The following is a 26,975-nucleotide window of genomic DNA, read 5'->3' as shown; positions in this document are numbered from 1 at the left end:
GTTCAGGGACCTCATCTGTAATATGGTAATAATGCATATTTTACTGGGTTGTCTCAGGATTCTATCAGAAAAGAAATAAAGTTCTTACTCTAATATCAGTCATATAGTTAGAACTTGACAAGGTTGATCACTATCACTATCATTATAATTATTATTATCCATTTTTCCTTTTTGACTGTCATCCAGCTATCATAGAAATCGCTGGCAACCTGTTACCTACCTGCTGACAAAGAGACCATGACTAGTCATTGTCCTTTGCTAGACTAGAGCACCAATTGTGGGATATCTCACAAATAAGCCTGCTTTTCTCCAAACAATAATATCCTAACTCCAGGCCCATGTCATGTGTGTCCTCAATTAGTGTATAAAATTTATACCTAAAGAGTTGATTTAATTATCTTTAATTCCTTAAGTAAAATGGCTGAATTACAAAACTTCCCTTGAATATTACCAAAGAATGTAATGGCCTATTGTCCATGACATACAAAGAAGATAAGCTATCAGCAGGGGATGAGGTTTGGGTTATTTATCTAAGTAGATATATTTTTAATGCTCTGTGGTGTTGAATCCTTTATAAATATGGCATATATTCTCAAAGTAACTAGCCACAGTTAAGGAGGCAACAAGCATTATTTTTTTTTTATATAAAGATTTTATTTATTCATTTGACAGACAGAGATCACAAGTAGGCAGAGAGGCAGGCAGAGAGAGAGGAGGAAGCAGGCTTCCCACTGAGCAGAGAGCCCGATGCGGGGCTCAATCCTGGGACCCTGGGATCATGACCTGAGCTGAAGGCAGAGGCTTTAACCCACTGAGCCACCCAGGTGCCCCAACAAACTTTATTGACAACAGAAACAACATAATTACCAACAAACAACAAATTAAGGCAGCAGATGTGGGTCTCCAACCCATGAACCTTGAATCCCTGATTTATCAGTGTGATTTTCCTTGTTGTCCTCTGGGTCCAATTCCCATTTTTTTATTCTTTTTTATACAGGCACATCCCTGACCCTCTTACCTGGTCTTTTGCCTTGTCTGATGCTTGTTTCTTCATTATCTCCTTTTAATTAATCAAATCTTTTCTCTTCACCCCTTAGACTTCCTTGCCTTTACAGCTTACTCATTCCAAAATAACATATAAAAGCCCAGGCATTTACATTAACTATAACAAAGAGGTTAATCTAATATTTCAGGTGGTGAAAATTATCCTTCGAGTGACAAAGATAAAACTATTTCACCTTTGGATTTCTTTGCCTCCCTTTGAGTTACTTACTGGGCTCCTGCTGTATGTCTGCCCAGCACTGTGCTGGGGACTAAGAAGGATGAGGAGAGGTGGAGAGTGAAACAAACAAACAAAAAAAGGAATGAACTGAAGTCCTCCTTTGCAAGAAACTTGTACTTGCTAGGGGAAAAAAAACCCATGTATGCATTACACAATGATAACAGCCAACATTTATGACGGGCCTACTATGTGCCAGCCAATGTATCTATTCTTTCTTTCTTTCTTTCTTTTTTTTTTTTTTTAAAGATTTTATTTATTTATTTGACAGACAGAGATCACAGGTAAGCAGAGAGAGAGGAAGGGAAGCAGGCTCCCTGCTGAGCAGAGAGCCTGATGCAGGGCTCGATCCCAGGACCCTGGGATCATGACCTGAGCTGAAGGCAGAGGCTTTCCCCCACTGAGCCACCCAGGTGCCCCATCTATTATTTTTTTAATCCTATGTGGTTGTAAATTAGTTATGTGCTACTCTGTTACAAATTACTATAAAGCATAGTGGCTTAGAGCAGCAATAAACATTTATTACCAGTTTCTGCTGGTGAGGTATATGATGGTGGTTTAGAAGAGAGGTTAGGGCTGGGCATAGGAAGCACAAGTCAAGACGTCAGCAGGATCTGCAGTTACATGAAGGCTTGACTGGGGCTGGAGAATCCACTTCCACAGTGACTCACTTACACAGCTGTCAAGTTGATACTGCCGGTTGGCAGAAGGCCTCGGTTCCTCTCCACATGGGCCTCTCCAGAGAGCCGCTAAGGATCCTCATGACATTGCGGCACACAGTACCACATTCTTGGCAAATTACTCTCTTAGCTTATAGCCATTCTAGTGGGTACGTGGTAGCATTTCCTTATAGTTTTAATCTGCATGTCCCTCATCACTAATAATGTTGAATACCTCATGGGTTTATTGGTTATCTGTATATATTTTTTGGATAAGTGTGTAATCTTCCACTTAAAGGGTTGTTTATTTGTTTGATCTTTTTTTTTTTCTTACCATATATTACTTTTGGTGTCCAGTGTTTATAATACGGGGGCCAGAGCTTTCTCCCCAACTCAAGTGGGGCTTTTTCGATTGGCTTATGAGGCCAATAGGGGTCCTTCTTCTTGTCTGATTTGGCTTCTGAGAAGACTTCACTCAGGTCCTCAGTGGTCATCTGATCAAACGGAATTATGTTCTTCATCTTCTCCAGCTCTTTTTTCATATTCCTCCATCCTGGCCTTTGAGAGAGATGAAAACTCAGCACTCAGCACAGCTTTTCACATCTTCTTTTTCTTCAGCATCCACCTGAATGGTATATTTCTCCTCTGGCACAGGAAACTTCACGATATTAAATTTCTTCTCAAAGCCATCTACCAAGCCAGTTATAGGTTTTCAGACTTTTACTGAAAGTTTAGGGATTGTGGAGAGTATTATAACATAGCACAGAACTCAAAACTGAACCCTAGAAGTCAATACTATTATCTAAATCTCCTGGACTACTCCACCGTAGGGACTCTGGTGATTTAAAAATAAGTCTGGGGGCACCTGGGTGGCTCAGTGGGTTAAAGCCTCTGCGTTCGGCTCAGGTCATGATCCCAGGGTCCTGGGATGGAGCCCCACATCAGGCTCTCTGCTCAGCGGGGAGCCTGCTTCCTCCTCTCTCTCTCTGCCTGTCTCTCTGCCTACTTGTGATCTCTGTCAAATAAATAAACAAAATCTTAAAAAAAATTTAAAAATAAGTCTGCAGGGGCATCTGGGTGGCTCAGTGGGTTGGGCCTCGGCCTTTGGCTCTGGTCATGATCCCAGGTTCTGGGATTGAGCCCCACATGGGGCTCCCTGCTCAGGGGAGAGCCTGCTTCTCCTTTTCCCTCTGCCTGCCAACTCTGCCTAATTATGCTATCTCTCTGTTAAATAAATAAATGAAATATTTAAAAAAAAAAAACACGTTTCCAAATTGATACTTCTCCCTTCAAAATGTGGAGCCTAACTGCCCTCTCCTTGAAAGTGGGCTGGGAGTTAGTGACTGGCTCTTTATTTTTTTATTTTTTTAAAGACTTTATTTATTTATTTGACAGAGAGAGAGATATCACAAGTAGACAGAGAGGCAGGCAGAGAGAGAGGGGGAAGCAGGCTCCCTGCTGAGCAGAGAACCCGATGTGGGACTCAATCCCAAGACTCTAAGACCATGACCTGAGCCAAAGGCAGAGGGTAACCCACTGAGCCACTCAGGCACTCCTAGTGACTGGTTTTCAACAAATAATATGTGACAGAAGTGAAGATATGTGACCTCTGAGGTCAGATAATAAAGGGATAGAGTTCTTGCCTGGCACTTGCTCTCAGATGGCTCTGGGAGAAGCCAGGTGCCATATCATGAAGACACTCAAGCATCCCTGGGAGAGTCCATGACATGGAATGCAATCGTGGCCTCCACAGACAACCAGTATCCACTTGCCATGGCCATGCAAGCATGCCATCTTAGAAATATATCCTTTAGCCCCACTCAAGAGTTCAGATGACCCCAGCAGACATCTTTACTGCATTCTAATGAGAGCCCCTGAGCCGAGCTGCTCCCACATTCCTGACCCACGGGAAGTGAGAGATAATAATAATGCTTATTGTTGTTTTAAGCTGCCAAGTTTTGGGGTAATTTGTGATGCAACTATAGAAAAATAATGCAGGGGTGCCTTGGTGGCTCAGTCATTGAGTGTCTGCCTTCAGCTCAGGTCATGGTCCTGGGGTCCTGGGATAGAGTCCCGAGTTGGGCTCCCTACGAAGCAGGAAGCCTGCTTCTCGTCTGCCACTCCCTCTGCTGTATTCCCTATCTTGCTGTCTCTCCCTCCCTCTCTCTGTCAAATAAATAAAATCTTTAAAAAAAAAAAAAAGAAAAAGAATGCAGGAACTCTCTCATGGGTCATTGTTCTCTTTAGTCTGGTCTTCTAGCACCTTGCATAGGTCCCTCTTTCCCTTCATGTCTTTTTCATGTTGTCTTACCAGGGCTTCCTAAACCTAGTCTCTAGTGGGAGTGCTCAAAATCCCGCATTTTATTAGGCAGAGCCATCAGTCTTGTTGGTCTAAGCCTCTTCTGCCTAGGCTAAGCCAAGGGATCCCACTTTTGAGGACCAAACATACAGATTAAAGTTCATAAACCTAGCTACTCTGTCTTCCCACCAGACCAACTAGTGACAGGTCCACTCACAAAGCTGCCGGGTTTTCAAACAAGTATTCTTGCCATCACAGAAGCATACATGAGCAAAGTGCTACAAGAGCAGAGAAAGAGAAGCACCCAGGCAGACTGCGGGAGCTCATAGGTGACATGTGAGTTGGCTTCTGAAGCATAAGCAGGAATTCATTTGGTAAAGAAGTGAAAGAAAATCATTTATGCAGAAGTAATAGCCAGTACCAAGGCTCAGAGGTAAGCGAAGGCATAATTCTGAGAACTGGAAATATGTCAGGGTGTGGGTGAGAATACCTACTGGAGAGCCAGAGGATGTTGGGGCTAGATCTTATCAGGCACTGGAAGCCACATGCATCATTTAGGAGAGTACAGGTGACAGAACTACCTGATTCAATGGGCTTAAAAATGAGAGCAGTAATGAATTTAGTATCTCTAATAAGCCCATAGGTAGAGCTTCTCCTGTGTTCATTAAGTTAGCAACAATGTTAATGACGTTATCTGTACTTCTATTCTGTTATTTCTAGGCTTCCCTCCACCCCCACACCCTGAGTCTCCCACCCTATGGTTGTAAGATGGCTACAGCGGCTCCAGGACTCATATCCTTACGATTACTTCTGGAGGCAGAAAAGGGACTTTTTTTTCCTACTCTCATTATGTAAACTTTTTTTTTTTTTTTTTTTTTTTTTTTTTTTTTTTTTTAAGATTTTATTTATTTATTTGTCAGAGAGAGAGAGAGCACAGGCAGAGTGGCAGGCAGAGTCAGAGGGAGAGGCAGGCTCCCTGCGGGGCAAGGAACCCGATATGGGACTCGATCCCAGGATGCTGGGATCATGACCTGAGCCGAAGGCAGCTGCTTAACCAACTGAGCCACCCAGGCGTCCCATCATTATGTAAACTTTTTATACTCTTTATAAGTTGGATAAAACATCTCCCAGAAATGTTTCCCCTCTTCCTCTCGTTCCTCCCTACAGCTGGCTTCCCTTTGGTATCATTGGTTAGAATTGCATCATATTCCCAGGCTCAATATTTGGTTAGGGAGTGGGACACCATGATCGACTTAAAGAGCCTGGCACTCTTTAAGTATATGGCCAAGCATAGCAGTATGGTTATAAGAATAAAATTGGGATTCTGTTAAGAATTGAGAATTAAGAATTAAGAAAAGAGATTGTTGGCTTTTTGGGTAGGCAGTCAGCAGAATCTGCCACACCATACCAAGGAATCTGGACTGTATCCAGTTGGGATGCGGAACCACAAAGACGTTAAAACGGGAATTAGCATGATTGTATTTCACTAGATCAGAATGGAGGGGGACTAAGGAGGAACATGAGTCTGGAGGTAGGGTCACCAGCTAGAAGGCTTCATCAGAAGATTTTGGAAAGGATTTTAGAAACTTGAATTAAGAACGGCTAGTCATTACCTGGATGAAATAGGTGTCGGGGAGGAAAATAGAGAATCTCTATTTCCCTCAAGATTCTCTTGGCAGACCTAAGAATTAAATTGACATGAGACAGATTAACAGGAGAAAATAAAATGTAATTACATGTAAGATGGGGTTTCCATGAGACTAAGGGGTCTACAGGTAGTCAGGCAATTGAGGCTTATATGCCATTCTGAGCTGGGACTTCAAAGGGAAGGAGGACAATTCACAGGAAGATGAAAAAGAATAAATGTTTGGTAAGCAAATGTTTGTTGAGCCATAGAGAAAAGATGGGACACAGAGAGGAATCTTAATAAAATGACTTTCCTATGTTCCTCCCTCTGTGTCACATCTAGTTCCACATTATACTGTAGTTACTTGTGGTGCTAGCTCCTTTCCTGGAGCAGGTCCTCTATCCAAATTCTTGTAGGCAGGTTGGGGGGGGGGGTTGGTTTGAAAGGCTCTTCTTGAGCCTCTGTTTGTTAAAAATAATCAGCCTAAAATAATGCACATGCAAAAGAGACCCCTTTGGGGGCGGCAAATTTTGCTCCCCTACAGCAGAAAAGAAGTAGAAGGAAGAGATTCTAAAATGACTTGCAAATTTCTGCTTGGGTGGATCACAGGGTAGTTCATTAAAGTTGGGCATATAAATGGAGGAGGTTGGGTGGATAAAGTAAGAGTGGCAAGACAATGAGTTTTGTCATGGGCAAGGAGGTACCTACAAGGCACACGAAGAGAAGACAGTAAACTTGGAAAGGAGAGTGAAGACGACAGTACTTCAACTCCTTTAGAGATTAAGGCAGGATGGTGTGTGGAATGAAGGAGAATGGAGGGGAAATAAAGTGATACAGATAACTGATACCAAGTGTGGGGCTGGTATGGCTGATTTTGCTCAGAGCTGGGTAGAGTCAAGGACTTCTTGAGAAAATTGTAAATGCAACTGAAGGCAAGGCTTTGAAAAGCAGTTAAAGACCAGTTTTGAAATATGGATTTCTGTAATTTGTTTCAACATGTTGAGAGTTACAGCAAATGAGATGGGGAAATGATCTCAACCTACTTCTTTTGGCCTCCTAACTGGAAACCTCAGAACTCAGCCCTGTGAGCTGTTAATCAGATAAGCACTGCAGGCTTTTGTAAAGAATCATGTTTTACAAATTCCTGGATGCATATGGACTTACTGAAGGAGGTATTATCCAAGTGCAATGGACAAAGAAAGTATAATGAGGTATTTGGATTAAAATATGGATTTCTTTTCTGTTCTAGAACAGTAGTTATTAAATATAAGTTAGAAGATGTTTCAATGCACCTTAGTTCTAAGTTAATATAGATCATAAATCACATGGATTAAGTACTATTTAAAACATAAATAGGAATTCTGTTCCCACGCAAAAACACCATTTATTGAACCACTGGATTTTGAAATATACATAGGTTAGACAGAATGGTGCAGTTGGCAGGCAACCTCAAGAATTAAATATATATATATATATATATATATATATATATATATATATTCATTCCAAAACATTTTTTTGAGTTTTTCCCATGACTACCTGAGCTGAGCTCTGGAATAATATAAACACCTGATATTTGTATAATTTTGGAGTTAATCCTAACTTTATGCAACTATTCTACCCAATGTGACTTTGGGAGGCCCAGATAAAATATAACACCTGAAGCAGAGTAGGGAATTAAAGGACAAAGAAGAACAAAACACTGAGAATCGATGGAGAAAGTTAAGTTAGGAACCGCAACCAGCTTCCTTATGCTAATACTCTCAAATCAGAGCATACACGAAGCCTTCCCTTTTTTTCCCCTCTCCAGTTTAAGCTTTCCCATTTCCCTGACAGTCTTTAGATCTCTGTCATATTTAAGTGTTGATGGTTGGCTGTCTTTTTATAGTAGGTATAGGACAAATAGCCTCTTTTTTATCCCATTGGGGTGGTCTTCATTTATTTCTACATTCATTCCCTTATTTGTTATAGGTGTATTGTATGCCTGACAATACCCAGCCTTGCTGCGGAAGCAGATAATCCCTGCCTTCAAGCATATTCTGTCGACTGGGACAGAAAGACACATAAATTGTAATTCAATATGGTAAGTGAAACAACACGCATATATTACGGGGCTGTAGGTCAAGGAAGGTTTTTAGAGGAGGTGACCCCTAAGCTAAGTGGTAAGGAATGAGTATGATTGGCTTAGCTAAGTGGCCGGGAAGGATATTCAAGGCGGATGGAAGGGTGGAGAAGGCCGAATGAACAAAGCCTAAGAGGGCAGAAGCCACAGACGTGCGCTGTTAAAGCACAGGAAAGAAGGTGAGGAGCCGCAGAGGAGGCTGCATGGGCGGGTCCTGGATCGCCATGTGTATGTCACGTTTGGAAGGACTTGGACTTTATTCTGTCCAAAGGGTTCCCTCCTGGAAATGAGAGAAACGGCTGGTGTCAGCAAGGAAGAAAAACATTAAGGAAACATTACCTCTCTATGTATTACTGTCAGGTCCGAGAGGGCAGGGGCACAGGGGCTTACGTCTGGCACACAGTAGACATTCAGTGAATGTTGAAGGAATTCGGTGTAAACGATATTGTCCCCCATTTCTGTTTCTCTAACAGGACAAAACAAGGAAGCGAAGGCATAAGTCTGGGAGGCTATAAGGAAGGTTTGATTCTGGGATCACGGTTGCTAGGCAAAATCCCTCTGATAGGCTGTGGGCAAGGGATACATTTCTCTCGCGGCCACTGCAAGACTCACCTGCCGGCGCCGCTCAGTCCTGGAAGCGGCGGCGCAGCACGAAGCCGGCGGAGAAATCGCGCCGCCAGGAGGGCAGCGGGCGCAGGGCACTCCTGCACCGCTTCGCCCGGCTCTCGGGAGCGCCTACCGGGCCCGTCGGGGCGGAGCTACGGCACGACGCCTTTCCGGATTGGACGCGCGCTAAATCCCGGGGCGGGCATTAGAAGCCGAACGCTCTTGGGGACTGGCCACTCTGGCGAACGGACGTGCGGCGGCGCTACTAGTTCGCCCGCGGCCCCGGCTAGGAGGAGGCTGGGCCCCTGTTCGCGGGTCTGCCGTCCGTCATTGGCTCCCTGCGGTTTCCTTGGGGACGTGGCGCCGCCGCTCGCCCAGGCCTCTTTCCGGCTGGGCGAAAGGCCGCGGGGAAGCGCTCTGGACCGGGCGGAACGTTGCCGAGGGAGCCTGCGGGCCGCTCGACCTGTGAGTGCGAGCGGGGGAGGGCCGCGGGGCTGGCAGAGGCGGGGAGGGCGGGGAGGGAAAGTGGGCACCGCCGCCTCGCCACCTAGGAAGCGCCGCTGCCTCGAGAACGCCCGACTCCGGGGGAGTCGGCTTAGCGTCAGCTGGGCCCCGGGAAAAAAGGCGGAGGCTTATGGGGTGGGTGGGCGCCTTGGCCTTCCCTCGGAGGTCTAGTCCTGTGGGCACTGCTGGAGGTAAGCCTGAAACCCCACGAACTCTTAACAGGCTGCAGACTTAGGAGATGCCTGAGACAAGGAGACCAATTTCTCAGGGCAAAAAGAAAAGGAGGTGACAGGCACTGAGACCGCTGAAGGGATCCCATGGCTAGGTAAGGCTGCACATTTTCTCCTCAGCTTGGGGCTCCGTTGGGGGTGGCAGGTAGGTGGAGGGACCCTGGGATGTTTTTACAAGTGAAGTTTGCCCTAGTGCTGCATCTGGACTTGGCTGCTTGGTCGGATGGATGCAAAGAAGATTGAAGTGATTTTTTTTTTCCCCCCTGAAGACAGACACAACTGTAGTTTCTGGCTCATAACCCCAGGGTGATGGAGTGAGTGCTTGCTGACGTGTGAAAAGTGCTAAAATGTAATGTTCTTTCAGATTTCCATTTGAGTGAGGCTACATGCTTTCTGAGGAGGTTAAACAATCTTTTTTTTTTTTTTTTTTAATGAACTTTGAAAATAGGATGAGGTCCTTTTGAACAATATGGAAAGTGAACTTCATATCATAGTTGAGTATGTGCATCCATACATTGTGATGCCTAGAAACTTTCAGAAAAGATTAATGTGGATCAAAATACCAGTTGGAACAGTTGTCAAATAGAGTAAGTGGGGAGAGATGCAGAACAGTAGGTACGGTGTAAAATCAGAGGAATGGAATTCACACATGTATTCACACATGATACCCATTTATGCTTGTGTAAACATGGAGTATCCCTGGAAAAATATATAGAAAACGGCACCAGTGGTTCCCTTTGAGTGGGAAATGATTGGTTAAGGCCAAAGGCGCATCTTCCACTATATGTCCTTTCAAACTTATATTTTTTTCTTACCATGTGCATATTTTATTTATTTAAAATATTTTTAAAAAAATTAGTTGGAAAAATATTCTGACTCTCCGTTTTTTTGGACATCATTCCTGATGGGAATGCTGTAGTTGCTTTAATTCCACAGTGTTAAAGATTGACCAGGGAGACTGGTGATTTTTCCATAAACATGAGATTAATTCTCTGAATTACACCCCAAAGAGCAGACATTGGGAAAGGAGCAGATAAGGCTTTTCTGATTTATAGAAGCACTATGAACTATGTAGTTTCTTTTCTAAAGTTTGAGACTAAGAGAACATTGATAGACTTCAGGTGGTATAAATTTTTGCCTTTATTAGGAAGGGCTTTAGTCCAGTTTAAAAACCATTTTTGAGCACTCAACTATAGAGACTTGCCTTACTTACTAATAATGTTTGTCTCATTTCAGGATCAGTTTTTCCTACCTCTGCCCAGCCTCTTGGTACTTTACTGTGCCCACAGTGAGTCCATTTCCACGTCAGCGGGTGGCATTCCTAGGACTCTTCTTCATATCCTGTCTCCTTTTACTTATGTTAATCATGGACTTTCGACATTGGGGTGCTTCATTACCACGAGATAGGCAATATGAAAGGTGAGTCAGCTTTAAATCTCTTTGATCAGACCTGGCACTGAAGTCATAAATATTTTGTCATTTAACACATTTAACCTTTGACCCTTTTTGGGAATACTGCAGTTTTATTAGTAAAATTGCATGCCACTTATTACATAAAGATCTTAAGTCCCGTTTTGGCAATGTTCACTTTTGATTCAGGAACACTGATGGTGCATTTTAATCATGAAATGCATCTTTCTATATTCTTGTGTTGGTGGGCTGACTTATTGGATGCATGAATGTTTAGGATTGTTATGTATTCTTGATGAATGAACCCTTTTATCATTATTAAATGACTTTTTAAAAAATCCTTGATTATCTTGTCTGGTTTTAATATAATTACTCCAGCTTTCTTTTAATTAGTGTTATCATTATAGATGTTTTCCCATCTTTTTTGTTTTAGGCTTTATGTCATTATGTTTTATATCCACCCAGTTTTTTAATAAGTAACTGCTTTTTATCCAGTCTGACAATGTCTGCCTTTTATTTGAAGTGTTTATTGATTATGCTTAGGCTTAAATCTGTCTTGCTATTTGTTTTCTGCTTGTCACATCTGTTCTTTGTTTGCTTTTCCTCCCTTCTTTTGAATTGAGTACATTTTTAATATTCTATTTTATCTCTTTTGTTGGCTGAGTAGATACAACTGGGTTTTTTAATTTTTCAAAAAAATTTTTAAGTGGTTGCTTTCGGATTTAGGGTTTACAGTATATATTTTTAACTTATCATAGACTACCTTCAAGTAATATAATTCCTCTTCCCGCATACCTCTTTATCTCTTCTCCTGGGCCTTTGTGCTGTTGTTACACATTTTTTTCTACTTATGTTATAAACACCAGGTATTGTTATTATTTTTGCTTCAAATATTTAATTGTCTTTTAAAGAGATTTCAGAAATAAAATACAGCTGGTATATTTCTCGTTTCCAGGCCTTTTCATTCCTTTGTACTATAGTTCATATTTCCATCTGGTATTTGTTTATTTTGCCTAAAGGACTTCCTTTAACATTTCTGGTAGTGTGAGTTTGTAATTGGAGAGTTCTTTTAACTTTTACGACCAAAAAAGTCATTTAGCTTTCCTTGGAAAATATTTTTGGGGTATGGAGCTCTAGATTGATCTTTTTTTTTTTCTTTCATTACTTTAGAAATGATGCTTCACAGGGCACCTGGGTGGCTCAGTTGGTTAAGCAACTTCTTTTGGCTCGGTCATGATCCAAGGGTCCTGGGTTCGAGCCCCATGGCTCACCAGGGAGCCTGCTTCTCCCTCTCCCTCTGCCTGCTACTTTGCCTGCTTATGCTTGCTCTCTCTCTGTCCAATAAATAAATAAAATTAAAAAGAAAAAAAGAAATGATGCTTCACCGTCTTCTGCATTGCATTCTTTCTGAGGAGAAGTCTGCTGTAATTCTTAAATCTTGTTCTCTGTACATCACGTGTCTTTCCTCTAGCTTTTTACATTTATCACTGGTTTTGAGCAATTTGATTATGATGTGCCTTGGTGTAGTTTTCTTCATGATACTTTCACTTGTGATTTGTTGATTCTTGCATCTATGGATTTATACTTTTTAATCAAATTCAGAAAAATTTTGACCATTATTTCTTCAAATATTATTTCCCGACCTCCTCCACTTCTTTGGTATCTTCAGTCACATACATATTGAACCATGTGAAGTTTTCTCACAGTGAGTTTTCTCACTCATTTTTTTCCCAGTCTTTTTTCTCTCTGTATTTCTTTCTGGGTGTTTTATATTGCTGTGCCGTCCAGTTCACTAGTATTTTCTTTTATAAAGTCTAATCTACTCTTAGTTCCATCCAGTGAGTGCTAAATACCTTTTTTTTTTTTCTGGAAAATACATCTGAATTATTTGATATAGTTTTAATGCCTCACCAGTTATATAGAAGATCTGTATCTTTTATAACAATGATTTGTTTTGCTCTTGTTTTTTGAGGTTAGTTTCTGATTAGGCTACAAGGTGAAATGATGATATGTTGTGTTCATCATCAATATGACTTTCTCTTTGTTGTTTCTCAATATCAGGAGACTTTGGGCTGCAAGTGACAGCCAAACTGACTTAAATAAAAAGAAAGCTTATTGGCTTACACAACAAGAAGTCCAGGAACAAAGGGACCATCAGTGCAACATTGGCTGTCAGGTTGAGAATCTCTGTCTCCGTTTTACACAGTGTCAACTTGTTGAATGGTTATAAGATCGCAGCTAGTAGCCACTAGGGCTACATACATCCACACTCATGTCCTACAAGAGGGAAACAGGTCTTCTATGCCCTTGTGTGAGAGCTCTTCCTGGAAACCTCCATCAGCCCTTTCCTTCAATCTTTTCTGGTCAGAATTGGGACATGTGACCACTCCCCTTAATATTTCTGGGTTCTTCTGTTTCCATAATTTTTCATTTCCACTTCACTTTGGTCATTCATCCATTCGTTCATTCAGCAAGCATTTATTGAGCAACCACTGTGTGCTGGGTGATGACAATCACCAGGACATGGAGATTTTGGTACCTTTTTTCAAGAAGTTTATGTTTCCAACCTTTCCTCCCTCAACAGCACTATTCATTTGTATTTTTCTTTCTGTCTTTCTGAAGAAGGAATATTTGTTTAGGGGACTATAGTTGTCAATAATCAGCCTGAAGCAGTCTGTTAGCGTCAAAGAACTAAATCCATAGTTTGAGTGTTTTTTAAATACTTATTGAGATTTTCTTGACACACCTGAGGACAGTTTTCCACTGGAAGACAGCATGGTCTAATTATGGAATTCTATGTGGGTTAATATGGCTAGGGTAAAGACTGTTAGGGAATGAGTGGTGAGCTGTGTGGCTGGAGAAATCAGCTCGAACCTGTTAAGTCGTTTGAGGGGGTTTAGACATTATTTTCAGGGCAGAGGGAAGGCTTTGAAAGGCTTCAAAGAGTGATATGATTGGAATTTCTTTTTAAAGAAAGCTCACTTTCGTGGCATTGTGGCGAATGGATTGGATGGGAATAAACATGAAAGGAGGGAGATGAACTGGAATACTCCAGAAGAGATGACGGTCGCCTGAACTTGGGTGGAAGCAGCGATAATGGAGAGAAAGAAGTAAATGAATTTGAGGGATATGTGGGAGGTAGAGTGATCTGATATTCTTGTCTACCACTCTACCCCAAGTGTCAAGATCTGATAAATACTGAAGTTGAATTAATCGCAACAAGTGAGCTGCAGAGCTAAGGGACACACTGTGCCTGTGTGGTTATCTTACCAAAGTCCTGACCCCTGTAATGCTCTAGTTGAGCAGCCATCAGCCTTATAGCCTAGAGCTCCTGTTCTTTATTGAAGGGTTATGTGCATATTGCCACAAATTACTGTGCATCATTACATTTCACTCATGGCAGCCCCTGTGAGTCATTTTGGAAGCAAACATTCATTGAGAGTTTGCTGTGTGCTTGCTGCTATTGTAGATATTAAGGTACAAAGATGAATAAAATGTGGCTCCTGAACTCATGGAGTTCATAATCTAGTTAGGGAGGCGGATGTGAAGGAAGAATTATTTCCCAGTGAGATAATAGTTTATATATATATATATATATCTGTGTAGAATCAAGAACTGTACACAGTCAAGAATCAGGAACAAAGAATCAGAAATTAATCAGCAGAGGCCTATGAGTAACTAACGTCGATATCCTTAAGCTCATGCTATTTACTGATAAGATAGTCTTTTCCATAGACCCTGTTTGCTTTTATTTTACACACTGTGTTAATTAGCTTGGATTTGTCTTGTCTCAGAACACAGCATATAAACAGCAAACTAGATCGTGGTAGTAGGAAGGATATGTTGACCATTAGATGCGGGCACACTGATGACAACTGCCAATAAATAATACGCTGGCATCTTGACCCTGAGGCAGGGGAGAGTCTTTTATTTGAAATAATCTTGATTTTTCTTTTCTCTAATTCCATTTTCTGCCCTATAGATATACACTGAAGATAATGGGCAGCATTATCTGCATTTAAAATATTCCTTCCAGAATTTTTTTCTTCCTGATTGCTGCTGTTGCTTAAACATTGGTGAGCACTAGCTGACGATAAGATGATTAAGCAAATGATTAGGAATTGATGGAAATACTTCAATTCAACAGCTTATTAAAAAATCAGACAAGTGGTTATTGAGATTTTTTATATACTTATATTACAGTCATATTTTTTCCAACTTAAATTGTTCCAGTTCTCATGATGAAATTATATCAGTAGTTTGTATTGAAAAAAATAATTTGAATTTTTTACAGTCATTGGTGGAACTTAGCATATTTCTTCTGAGGCAACATGACCCAGGATTTTAGAAGCCTGCATGAGGGTTTTCCTTCTGTAGTTTCAAAACTGAAGAGTTGTTATATTTGTTTGTTTGTTTATTATGAACATGTACCCATATTGCTTCAGGAAGGAGAAATCAGGAGGTTTGCATCAGAACTAGAATTTCAGAAAAGATAAATTTAGTCAGTGATGGGGGTATCAGTAAAGCTAGAATCCAGAGCTGTTTTTAACAGACTTTATTTTTTAGAACAGTTTTAGGTTCACAGCTAAGTTTATCAGAAGTACAGAGGTTTCCCAGATACCCTCTACCCATACATGCATGGCAAAGCGATTTTTTTTTTTTTTAAGATTTTATTTATTTATTTGACAGACAGAGATCACAGATACACAGGCAGGCAGAGAGAGAGGAGGAAGCAGACTCCCTGCTGAGCTGAGAGCCCGATGCGGGCCTTGATCCCAGGACCCTGAGATCATGACCTGAGCCGAAGGCAGAGGCTTTAACCCACTGAGCCACCCAGGCACCCTAGCAAAGCGATTTTTAAGAGTAATTTTTCTTAGATATGTGTTTTAATCAACTCTTTGTCTGGCATGTGCTCTATAAGTAGTGCTCTGACAACTTCATCAGACTAAGTACATATTTTACTGCTTATTTATTCATTCATCTTTTCACTTATTCAGCAAATATTATTGTCTACACTGTGGCATCCAATAGGGTACCCACTTGGCACAGTGGCTATTTAACTTTAAATTAATTAAAATAAAATAAAATAAATTCAGTTCCTCACTTGCCCTAGCCACATTTCAGCAGCTCACTGGCCTCATGTGGCTAGTGGCTATCCTATTGGACAGATGGGGAATATTTCCATCATAGCAGAGAGTTCTGTTGGAAAATTTTAGCCCTAGGTAAATTGTTAATAATTCTTAGTATAAGGGGCACTTTTAGCATGTATACATATATAGAGTACAAGACAAATGATAAACTGCCTTTACTTGAATATTCTGTATATTCAATGAATTTCTTCTAAACCTTAATGTTTAGTATTATTCACTTTTTTGTAGCTTCACTACTGTCTTCATTAGAGAGGAAATTTTTGTCTGGTTTACTGTTCTGAACAATGTCTTCGGTACCTGTTAAAAGGTGGTGCCAGGGCTCCTGGGTGGCTCAGTCAGTTAACCATCCAACTCTTGATTTCGGCTCAGGTCATTATCTCAGGGTAATGAGATTGAACCCTGCATCAGGCTCTGCACTGCGCGTGAAGCCTGCTTACAATTCTCTTCCTCTCCTTCTGCTCCTCCTCCTCCCAGAAGAAGAGTGGTGCCTTCATGTTCCTTTGTCATCTAGGTATAACTGTGAATGAGAGGTTCTGCATTGGCAGTGGACTCAGTACTGGCCTTCCTTAGGAATTTCAATCCTGTTTAAAGCAGGTTGAAAAGAGACATTACTTTTGGTTAGGATAAAATGATAAACTTTGAGATACGCAGATGAAATTAAGGCTTCTTATGTATAATAGAAAAATTCAGAGATTTTTCCTAGTGAAATTGAAGGCATTTACCTGCATTCTTTGGCATTTATTCATTTATTAACTTACTTGTTCTTTAATGGTCTTTAAAGTGTTTGCAAGCAGAGCTTTAAATTATAAATGCTCCTGACTGCTCTGATTAATCTTGTTAGGAGAGAAGCAATAACCTTTAAGATGCTTTCCTGCGCATTTATTACTGTCATCAGTCATGCACAGCTACTTTCCATATAATGTCATTATATTTGGTTCTGAGCCTTGAATGGAGTTGAAAGAGTATGATGACATTCAGCAAAAAGCTGGTAGCTCCATACTGATGGGGGTTGCTTTAATGGACTTTTGGCATGTTGCTGAGTTCTGTTTGAACTCTAGAAGTGGTATAATTAGTGTTGGTTGTAAGCTAGGTAATGGTTTGGTCAGTTACCACCCCAATGTTAATGTTTTCAGAGTAATGGCAGTGAAAGCCGCTGTCTTCCAGTTTTACCTTGGGTGATGTATATGTGAGTAATTCCCTTTTCATTGACCGAGCAGTGATTAGAGGGAAATCAGATTTCTCAAACAGAAATAGTATGTGTATGTGTGTAGGGGAGTTAAATATGTGGGATAATGAATCAGATCTGTCCTGGGAAAGCAGATATGAGGGATTCCAGAGCTTTTGGAACTTTTCTCATGGACTTTACATCCTCTTTAGGGATTAATTTAGTGTAATGTCAGCAAAGCAGGAGAATCCAGCAGTGCAAGTAATTGACCCTGATGGCTAAGGCCAGGACTGAAAATCACAAATGAAAACATCCAGGAAAGGAGCATTGATCCATTCATATCACAAGCTTGGACAGAGGAAGACCCCCAGGTGTTTGAAAACCGTTAAGAAGCCTGATTAGATCATGAGACATCCAAGTTTCAGAAAGAGGCGATGCTATTACTTCCCAAAGGGGAAAATTATTCTTCAGTTACTCATTTGTATGCGTGATGAGAAAGATGGAGGCTTCCTGCTGACTTCAGCCATTAAGCAAAGACTCAAGTGGGAAGTGTAACATAAATGCTGTCTGGTCCTAGCTTTCACCCTTGTGTTCAAAGGTCAGCTGACATTTGTGACTAATGCACACATGGAGACTTCTAAGAGATGAGAAAGCAAAGTTGACTTGGACCCAACTTAGAGTTGCTTATCTTGACAGGAACCCAGGAGGGTGACAGGATGCTTTAAAAAGCCATTGAAATTTTCTGAGGAGACCAATTGATTTTTGAGTATGTATAGCTAGACAGATAACAAAGACGTAGAGGAGTTAACAAACGTACAGCTCTATAGTGTGAGCTTTGGACCAAACCAGCCAGTGTTGGTTGGTACACATCAGAGAAACAGGAATACCGTGACAGTTCTGAGATACTGCGGGTTAAGGTTTTTGTGCTTGAGAGATGCAAAGGTGAAACAAAGAAATATGAAAGAAGTCTTAGGGGCTCATACTGGAATATAAACAAACTGCCTAAAGGGAAAAATGACACTCCACATTTTAAAACAGAAGAAGGAGGCCTTTTTAGATCATTGTGAGTATTAGAAGAGTCAGCATTGTTGAGTGGAGGCTTCTTAAGAACTGGGAAGCCATGTCAAAGAAGGAAAGGGGGAGAGATAGGTAGAGAAGCAGGTGGATGTTCCAGAGAAAAAGAAGGTTAGAGCAGTGGTTGTCAAAGTGTTTACTGACCCTTGGGAGTTCCTGAGACTCTTTCATGGTGTCTGTGAGGTCAAAATTTGGCCAAAACTGTTTTTGTAATACCTACTAAGATGTTATTTGCTCTTTTTTTAATTGCTAAGAAACACATAACATAAAATTACCATCTCAACCACTTTTAATATACAGTTCAGTAGTGTTAACTATATTCACATTGTCATTCAACCAAACTCCAGAACTTGTTCATCTTGCAATTCTGAATTCTCTGCCCATTGAACAACATCTCCCCTTTTTTCCCACCCCATGCCAACTTCTGGTAGCCACTATTCTGTTTTCTGTTTTGATGAATATGGCTGCTTTACTCTTATAGAAGTGGAACCATACAGTATTTGTCTTTTGTGACTGGCTTGTTTTACTTAGTATGATAACCTCAAGATTCACCCATATCGTAGCACAAGATGAAGTTTCCTTCACTTTTAAGGCTGAATGATATTCCATTTTATGTATACACAACATTTTGTTTATTCATCTGTCCATGGATATTTATGTTGTTTCTACCTCTTGGCTACTGTGGTGGTTTTTTTTTTTTGCCCTTTTCACTGAGTTGACATTTATACTAATGATGCAAAGCAATGGGTAGGTAAAACTGCAGGTGCCTTAGCACAAATCAAGATGGAAGCACAAAATTATGCTATTAATTATTGTAATCATCATTGTCACATAGTTGTAATGGGGAAAAAATTCCAGTTCCATTTAAGAATGTCTTTTTCATATTCTGTGTGACAGAATTGGAAATACGTATTAAGCACTTCTGATGCACAGTGGAGTTTTCTTGAGGAAAAGCCCTTACGCAGTTTGGGTTATAAACTGCTTTTATCATGGAATATTATTTTTACTTGAAAGAATGACTACCAGAAAAGCTATGGTTTTCAGACTTGGATATTTCATAGATTATTTTTTTGAAAACAAATGAAGTAAAAACCTGTCACTTTAAGGAAAACAACTGTCAGTGTTTATTGCCAATGATAAAATCTGAGCTTTCAACTGAAAATTAGCAGTTTGGAAAATTTGTGTCTGCAACTATGTGTTTTCTAGCTTCTCAATACTTAAATGACTTTTTTTGGATAATATGGGTAGTGATACTAATGAATGAGTGGATGGGTTTTGTTTTTTTTAATACTGTAGAATGAAATGTGTCAGTGTTGGGAAGATTTGCATCCTCAGTGAACCAGTATTTTTGAGTATAGGATGTTACAAAATTATGCAGGGATAAAAGTCATTCAAAGTACAAGATAGACTTATGGTTAACTTTATAGAATATGAAACGTTCTTAGGGTTTTAGATTTCACGTTGCAACTAGCCTTTAAGAAACTTCACTTCTTGAGTTTTAGTGTAGTATTAAAGAAGACTATGCACAGTGATCTAAATGGTCTCTTAAAGTATTCCCTTTTCCAATAACATGTCTCCACGAAGCTGGACTTTTTGAAATACTTCAGCCAAAACAACATATTGTAACAGATGGAATGCAGAGGCAAATAATGAGAATCTAGCTGTCTTCTATTAATCTACACACTAAAGAGATGCACAAAACCATAAGACAGTGCCACTCTTCTGAGTTTTTTTCGTTTTAAAAAATAGTTATTTTTATAAAATATATTAATATGTAATGAGTTTATTGTTATATCTAAATTAAAAAAATTCTAAAAATTTTTGTTTTTATTTTGTAACATGATAAATATAAATAGATGTAACCCACATATACAAAAACTCCTTTGGATCCAATAATTTTTAGTAAAGGGTCTTGAGCCCCAAACATTTGAGAACCAATGAACTGGAGAAAAGTTATTCATTAAGCAGGAGGGAATGGGATTCAGAATCTAGTGAGAAAAGTAGAGGGGAAGATTTTCAGAGGGGGAAAGCAGAGAAGGATCTCTGAAGCATATGAAGTAGAAAGATTGCTAAAATGAGAAATGAAAAGTCACTGTGGGCGAGAGATTGCTTATCTTGCCTATGGCGTGCTGTGAGATCAGTATTTGCACAAGTTCTGTAACTTGAACCCAGATATCTTCCCAGCTTTCATGTGATAGCAATGAGCTGTCGTGAGTTGATTTGTGGATTCTAAGCCCAGTTCAGCCCAGTCATTTGATCAGAATGGATAAATATGTGGTTTTTGGGACTGTAAATTGACTAGACTGTAACAGTTTTTACCACCTGCTTCATTTCCCATAACTCACTGTGATGTTGGATCCAGAAAAAAGTTCTGCCCGACTGTATCTATGTAATAATTTGCAGCATTATATTGGAGCCCAAATACATGTTCTTCCTTTATTTTGTATTGTACCTTAGGAAAGGTACTTAGCTCCCTTTTTTTCTTTCCACAGTTTTTACATGGTCATCTATTCACCAAGTTTGCTTTTCTGTCCAAAGTAGGGAACTCTATGGTCTTCATAGCAATGTGAAATCACCGGTAAACATGGATTAGATTGTCTTCAGGGGTGGGACATGTGGCTTGTTGCCTAATCAGAGGTAGATTTCCTGCAGAGCTATTGATACCTATACTTCAAGACCCCAGACATGTTTGGACTCCTTTCGCATTTGTAATGTTGAATCTTTCTTTAAAAAGAACACCTCCCCAGTGGCACTGGCTTCATACCTAGTTCTGAGGGCTTCTGTGCAAGGGTCTAGAGGATCTAGGAATTAGCTCTAAATATAGTGTTGGGTGACTAGGGCAGATAGAAGGAAGGTTGTTCAGCTGTGATACTTGAAAAAATTCACAGCACTGCTTTCAGAGCATTTATTCAGCAATTATCTCAATGTATAGTAATACTTAATCAAATTTAAAGGAATTTTGAAGACATCTGAATCTGTCTGCCATGTAGTATGTATTCATAGCACTGAGAAATAGCTTTTTCCGTATAATAAGCTAAGAGCTGTTCTTCCTGAGCTCCCCTTCAAGTGAAGCTTTTGAAGAGGAGTTGATAATATTTGTACTTTTCAGACCCTCGGGTTCTGAGTGAACTTTAATGTTTATTAAAGACTCAGAGCTCAGGAGCATTTTTACCAACCCTTAGACTTCTTTTCCTTCTGGACTTGCCTGCCCTTTTCTCCCGAGAGTCTTCTATTATTTGCTCTCCCAATATTCATCACGTAACAACAAGAGCAGCGGCAGCACAGCGCTGAGCTAACCACTCAGCACTCTCATACTCTTATTTTACAGATGAGAAAACAGTCTGAGAGAAGTTAAGTAACTTGTTGAAGGTCACACAGCATAGAAAGTGCTAGAGCTGAGATTCAAACCTTGGTGTTCTGATGGTAACATCTTCACTTGTTTCATCTTTCTGCTGTCAGCCAAATAAATATCTTGTAATAAGAATCTGAAAAAAAAACTCACCACAAAGTACTGCTGTCCTTGGGCCTAGAAGCTTTTTGGTGTTTTTTTTTGAAGCAATATAAATTTTTTATTTTTTAAACTGGGTGTTGGGCATGGAGGCATTGTCTTATTGTTATTACTTATACATACTTTATAAACATTCTTTCTATGACTAAAAAATAGTTTAAAAGATTGTAGAGAAGAATATAGTATTTTAAAATACATTTTTTGTTAATGCAAATGTAGCACTAAAAAATACAAAGCAAAAAGCCCCATAAATTTTTACCACCTAGAAACACGTATTAAGTGATAATCATTCCAAAGTATTCTTTAGATACAGAAAAGATGAAGAGAAATTATTAGGATTCATTTAGTTAATCAATGTGTGTAACAAACTGCCCCAAATCTTAATGGCTTATAACAACAAAATCCAGTAATTTACTCAGGCCTAGAAGCTCTTTAAAGTTGGTAAAAGATTTGGTACTTCAGCCAGTTTCATAACTGCCTCCAAACATGGAGGAGTCTTTTCGTTCTCTGATTCCAGTGGCCTCTAGGCGAGCGAACCAGCTATTGCCTCATACATATCCATCAGTAACTATGGTCAGTGTTGTTTCATTCCTTGAGACGTGTGGTTCCATGTGGTTGGCACATATAGACAGTTAATGAAGACTTATGAACAAATGAATTAAAGTAGTTGTGCCTTTTGTGGACCTGGATGCTTGATACCAATTTCTCTTTCTGCCTGGCGTAGGTATTTGGCACGAGTCGGGGAGCTTGAAGCGACTGACACTGCAGACCCAACTCTGAATTACGGACTTGTTGTGGACTGTGGCAGCAGTGGCTCTCGGATTTTTGTTTATTTCTGGCCAAGACATAATGGCAACCCCCATGATTTGCTGGACATCAAACAGATGAGAGACCGCAACAGCCAGCCAGTCGTTAAAAAAATCAAGCCAGGTACTAATTGGAATATATTTCGTTGTCAGTCCCTTTTTATCTGCTGCAGGCATGAGAGAGGAAGGAATCGGCAGAAGGAAAGAGGCGGAAAAAAACCTTTTTTTCCCTTGAGATTCGGGATAATGGAAGGGATATCTCATTCGTTGCTGCTCCCATCCTCACAAATAATTATGTGTTTAGGACCTTAAGCAGAACTTCATGGCGTATCAGTCTTCTGAGTCAATGTGATCTGCTTTTTAAAATATTTTGTCTTGCTTAAGGAATCTCTGCAATGGCAGACACCCCAGAACATGCCAGTGATTACCTTCGTCCTCTGCTGAGCTTTGCCGCAGCGCACGTGCCTGTGAAGAAGCACAAGGAGACACCCCTCTACATCCTCTGCACTGCAGGCATGCGGCTTCTCCCCGAGAGGTGAGGGCTGGCGTATGGACACAGGAAAATGGCTGGTACAAGAGTTGCAAGACGGATTCTATTTTTTTTTTTTTTAAGATTTTATTTATTTATTTAACAGAGAGAGAGATGGTGAGAGAGGGAACACAAGCAGGGGGAGTGTGAGAGGGATAAGCAGGCTCCCCGCTGAGCAGAGAGCCCAATGCGGGGCTCAATCCTAGGACCCTGGGGTAGGACCCTGGGGTCATGACCTGAGCCGAAGGCTGTTGCTTCATGGCTGAGCCACCCAGGCGCCCCACAAGACTGATTTCTACACATTGTTCTCTGTAGTTCTCCAGTCTGAAGGTGGGCTGAGGATATATCACACAGAGCTGGCAGGTGGCAGGCAGTAAAAGGCTCCTTGCTCAAAATAGAACAGAGCCACCTCCGCACATCATTATTTCACAATCTGTTGTTCAGAGCTTCGTGTCACTTGCTTCTTTGGGATCAATATCTGAGATGGCTGTAATGATTGTTAGTTTTGATTGAGAAGCAATGGTGATGGTGGTAACTTTGGATCACTAGATGGGGAACATAGTTAGAGAAGGGCTGTAGGAGGTTCATCTGAGTGACTGGGTACCTGGAGGCCAGTAGGAGAGGCTCTGGTAGGAATGCTGCTCTGTCTGCAACTGCCTGGCTCCCTGGTGATAGTTGGTGCTGCTTGCAAAACTCAGTCTCCATTGCTTTAGACTAGCTTTTTCCATCCCAACCAGTCCAGTGTCCACTTGACTTTGGTAGTTTAGCCCAGGACCTTGCCACCTGATCCCTCTCCCTTCTCTGGAAGAGGAGGAAGAGGAGGAGGAAGAGGCAGTAGCTATACTTAGGTGACATCCCTTCTTGTTTGTGATTTCCCCCCTTTGACACCTCCCTGACCCCTGCACACTTATGGTCATGGGGAGGGAGTGACCTTCCTTAACCTTAGAATTTGTCTCTTGGAATGTTCTAAGTCTCACAGGCATCAGGTGTTTTTTAATTAGCTTAAATATTTTTTTCTTGGTAAATAACAGTAACCTTTTCGAGGAAGTTTTGTTCTGTATGCTTGGCCAGCAACAACAAAAACCTCAGCCATGAATGTAGGGCTTCATACGGCTTATGCCAGATGAGCCAGAAAACACATGTCCACAGTTGTTGCAGTGGACTTCCTTCCTTCTGTTTAGATACGAGGTTACTGGTTTACTTTCTGGTTTACAGTTGAGGAGGAGATTATGTAGCCATTTGTGGAAATGAGAGCTCTCCTAGCCCCTTATTTTTCCATTTATCTTGACCTTTAAAAAATTTTTGTCTTGTTTTTATTTTTAAAACCAAATTTTAAAATATTACAGCTGCATTAAAGAAATCTTCAAAACAAAACAAACCCCAAACACTTACATTCCTGCTGCCCTTTCAAAAGTGTTTCATTTTGTCACATTGCCTTCTCTCTGTACATCTATATGTAGTTTCTACAGGGTTGTAACCATACTGTACTTGCAATTTAGGATTTTTCGTTTTGACCTAAGTGATATTCACATAGTTCAAAATTCAGAAATCCTGGGAAGAGTAGAGGTGACACAGGGATGCCGCATCACAGGTCTGTGAGTGGTCTGCAGTCAGCAGAGGGGAGCAGGGGGAGGGTGGCCGGAGAAAAAGCTGACTCAGAAGTCAGAAAGGCAGAGCCAACCAGGAGGATGATGGTTTAGCCACGTTTTGGGGGTCTGGAGCAAAGAGGATTGTCTCATGACACCGCTCAGCACTGACTCTGTCAAAGAAGTTTCCACCTGGGGAAAACCCACTATGTAGTTCCCTTCTATTTGTCTAAGATGTTCACTGCATGGAAGCTCTGAATATTAATATTTCTTTTATCTTAAGTATTTGTGAAGAGCTTGCCTTTAAACTTGCCTTCTGATCACCTCATCTAATAATGCCTGGATCTATCCTGGGCTTCTGAAATCATTGCTAGCAATTGAGGCAGCCATAGTTGTTGACATAAATGTAACCATCGCTGCAAGAACCTGTTTTGTATAATGGATGCTTTGCTAATTTATTAGTGTTTGTGAGCAGTATTCAAAATGGGTTCAAATTACAGGGACTGTAATTTTGAAATGTATTAGCACTAGGTTTTATTTCTTTGCCAAAGTCCTGAGCTAACTTGTTTTACCTCATTTTCATTTTGTAATGGAAATATCTTTAAAAAACTACAAATATAGTATAAGGTGATATTTAAGGGGAAAGAAAACTTTTGTTATGGAAAATTTCAAACATTAAAAAAAAAACCAGCATGATGAATCTGTATTTTCTTACCCACCCAGCTTAACAATTACCAATATTTTGCCACTGAAAGTTTTTCTTTAATAAAGAAACAGTAATTGAATTTTAGAGAGTCCTGTGCAGTACATGAAGAATTTTTTTGTTTCATTGTTTAATATAAATTGGGGTCACATTATATGTATTTTTTAACTCAGAATATATTGGACAGCTTTTCACATCAGTACGTACAGATCTATATTGACCTCATTTCTTTTAACATCTGTCTAGTATCACACTGTGTGGATATACCACAGGTTATTTAACCAATACCTAATGATGTGCGTTTAGGTTATTTTCACTGTTACAAATAGTGCTGCAATGTTCTCTCCTTTTTGTATTCTTATCTGATGCATTTCCTTGCAATGCATTTCTTTTTTTTTTTTTTTTTTAATTTTTTATTTTTTATAAACATATATTTTTTATAAACATATATTTTTATCCCCAGGTCTGTGAATCACCAGGTTTACACACTTCACAGCACTCACCAAATCACATACCCTCCCCAATGTCCATAATCCCACCCCCTTCTCCCCAACCCCCTCCCCCCGGCAACCCTCAGTTTGTTTTGTGAGATTAAGAGTCACTTATGGTTTGTCTCCCTCCCAATCCCATCTTGTTTCATTTATTCTTCTACCCATTTAAGCCTCCATGTTGCATCACCACTTCCTCATATCAGGGAGATCATATGATAGTTGTCTTTCTCTGCTTGACTTATTTCGCTAAGCATGATACGCTCTAGTTCCATCCACGTTGTTGCAAATGGCAAGATTTCATTTCTTTTGATGGCTGCATAGTATTCCATTGTGTATATATACCACATCTTCTTGATCCATTCATCTGTTGATGGACATCTAGGTTCTTTCCATAGTTTGGCTATTGTGGACATTGCTGCTATAAACATTCGGGTGCATGTGTCCCTTTGGATCACTACATTTGTATCTTTAGGGTAAATACCCAATAGTGCAATTGCTGGGTCATAGGGCAGTTCTATTTTCAACATTTTGAGGAACCTCCATGCTGTTTTCCAGAGTGGCTGCACCAGCTTGCATTCCCACCAACAGTGTAGGAGGGTTCCCCTTTCTCCGCATCCTCGCCAGCATCTGTCATTTCCTGACTTGTTGATTTTAGCCATTCTGACTGGTGTGAGGTGATATCTCATTGTGGTTTTGATTTGTATATCCCTGATGCCGAGTGATATGGAGCACTTTTTCATGTGTCTGTTCGCCATCTGGATGTCTTCTTTGCAGAAATGTCTGTTCATGTCTTCTGCCCATTTCTTGATTGGATTATTTGTTCTTTGGGTGTTGAGTTTGCTAAGTTCTTTATAGATTCTGGACACTAGTCCTTTATCTGATATGTCGTTTGCAAATATCTTCTCCCATTCTGTCAGTTGTCTTTTGATTTTGTTAACTGTTTCCTTTGCTGTGCAAAAGCTTTTGATCTTGATGAAATCCCAGTAGTTCATTTTTTCCCTTGCTTCCCTTGCCTTTTGCGTTGTTCCTAGGAAGATGTTGCTGCGGCAGAGGTCGAAGAGGTTGCTGCCCGTGTTCTCCTCAAGGATTTTGATGGATTCCTTTCGTACATTGAGGTCCTTCATCCATTTTGAGTCTATTTTTGTGTGTGGTGTAAGGAAATGGTCCAATTTCATTTTTCTGCATGTGGCTGTCCAATTTTCCCAGCACCATTTATTGAAAAGGCTG

The 26,975-nt window shown here is 40.4% G+C and overlaps 2 protein-coding genes across 2 annotated transcripts in view; one reads left to right on the top strand and one right to left on the bottom strand.

The window, feature by feature from the left end:
- Positions 1-679: 679 nt before the first annotated feature.
- Positions 680-9,415, bottom strand: LOC131830088 (uncharacterized). The gene is made up of 6 exons (XM_059172488.1): positions 9,317-9,415; positions 8,844-9,197; positions 8,599-8,744; positions 8,326-8,452; positions 5,851-5,918; positions 680-2,496 (listed from the first exon to the last, which is right to left on the bottom strand). Exons 1-6 carry the CDS (start codon positions 9,413-9,415, stop codon positions 2,190-2,192), a joined length of 1,101 nt encoding a protein of 366 aa, XP_059028471.1. The 3' UTR covers positions 680-2,189.
- ENTPD7 (ectonucleoside triphosphate diphosphohydrolase 7) overlaps positions 8,735-26,975 on the top strand; it is a 52,405-nt gene continuing 34,164 nt past the window's right edge. The window contains exons 1-5 of the mRNA XM_059169224.1: positions 8,735-9,057; positions 9,319-9,421; positions 10,563-10,745; positions 22,358-22,563; positions 22,824-22,974. Of these exons, the coding sequence (XP_059025207.1) occupies positions 9,414-9,421; positions 10,563-10,745; positions 22,358-22,563; positions 22,824-22,974 (548 nt within the window). The 5' untranslated portion in view covers positions 8,735-9,057; positions 9,319-9,413. The remainder of the gene's footprint in view (positions 9,058-9,318; positions 9,422-10,562; positions 10,746-22,357; positions 22,564-22,823; positions 22,975-26,975) is intronic.

Source organism: Mustela lutreola, chromosome 4 (assembly GCF_030435805.1).
Source record: "Mustela lutreola isolate mMusLut2 chromosome 4, mMusLut2.pri, whole genome shotgun sequence".
NCBI classification, from domain to species: domain Eukaryota; kingdom Metazoa; phylum Chordata; class Mammalia; order Carnivora; family Mustelidae; genus Mustela; species Mustela lutreola.
Note: the sequence above shows the minus strand (reverse complement) of the source record. Positions and strands in the feature narration are given on the sequence as shown.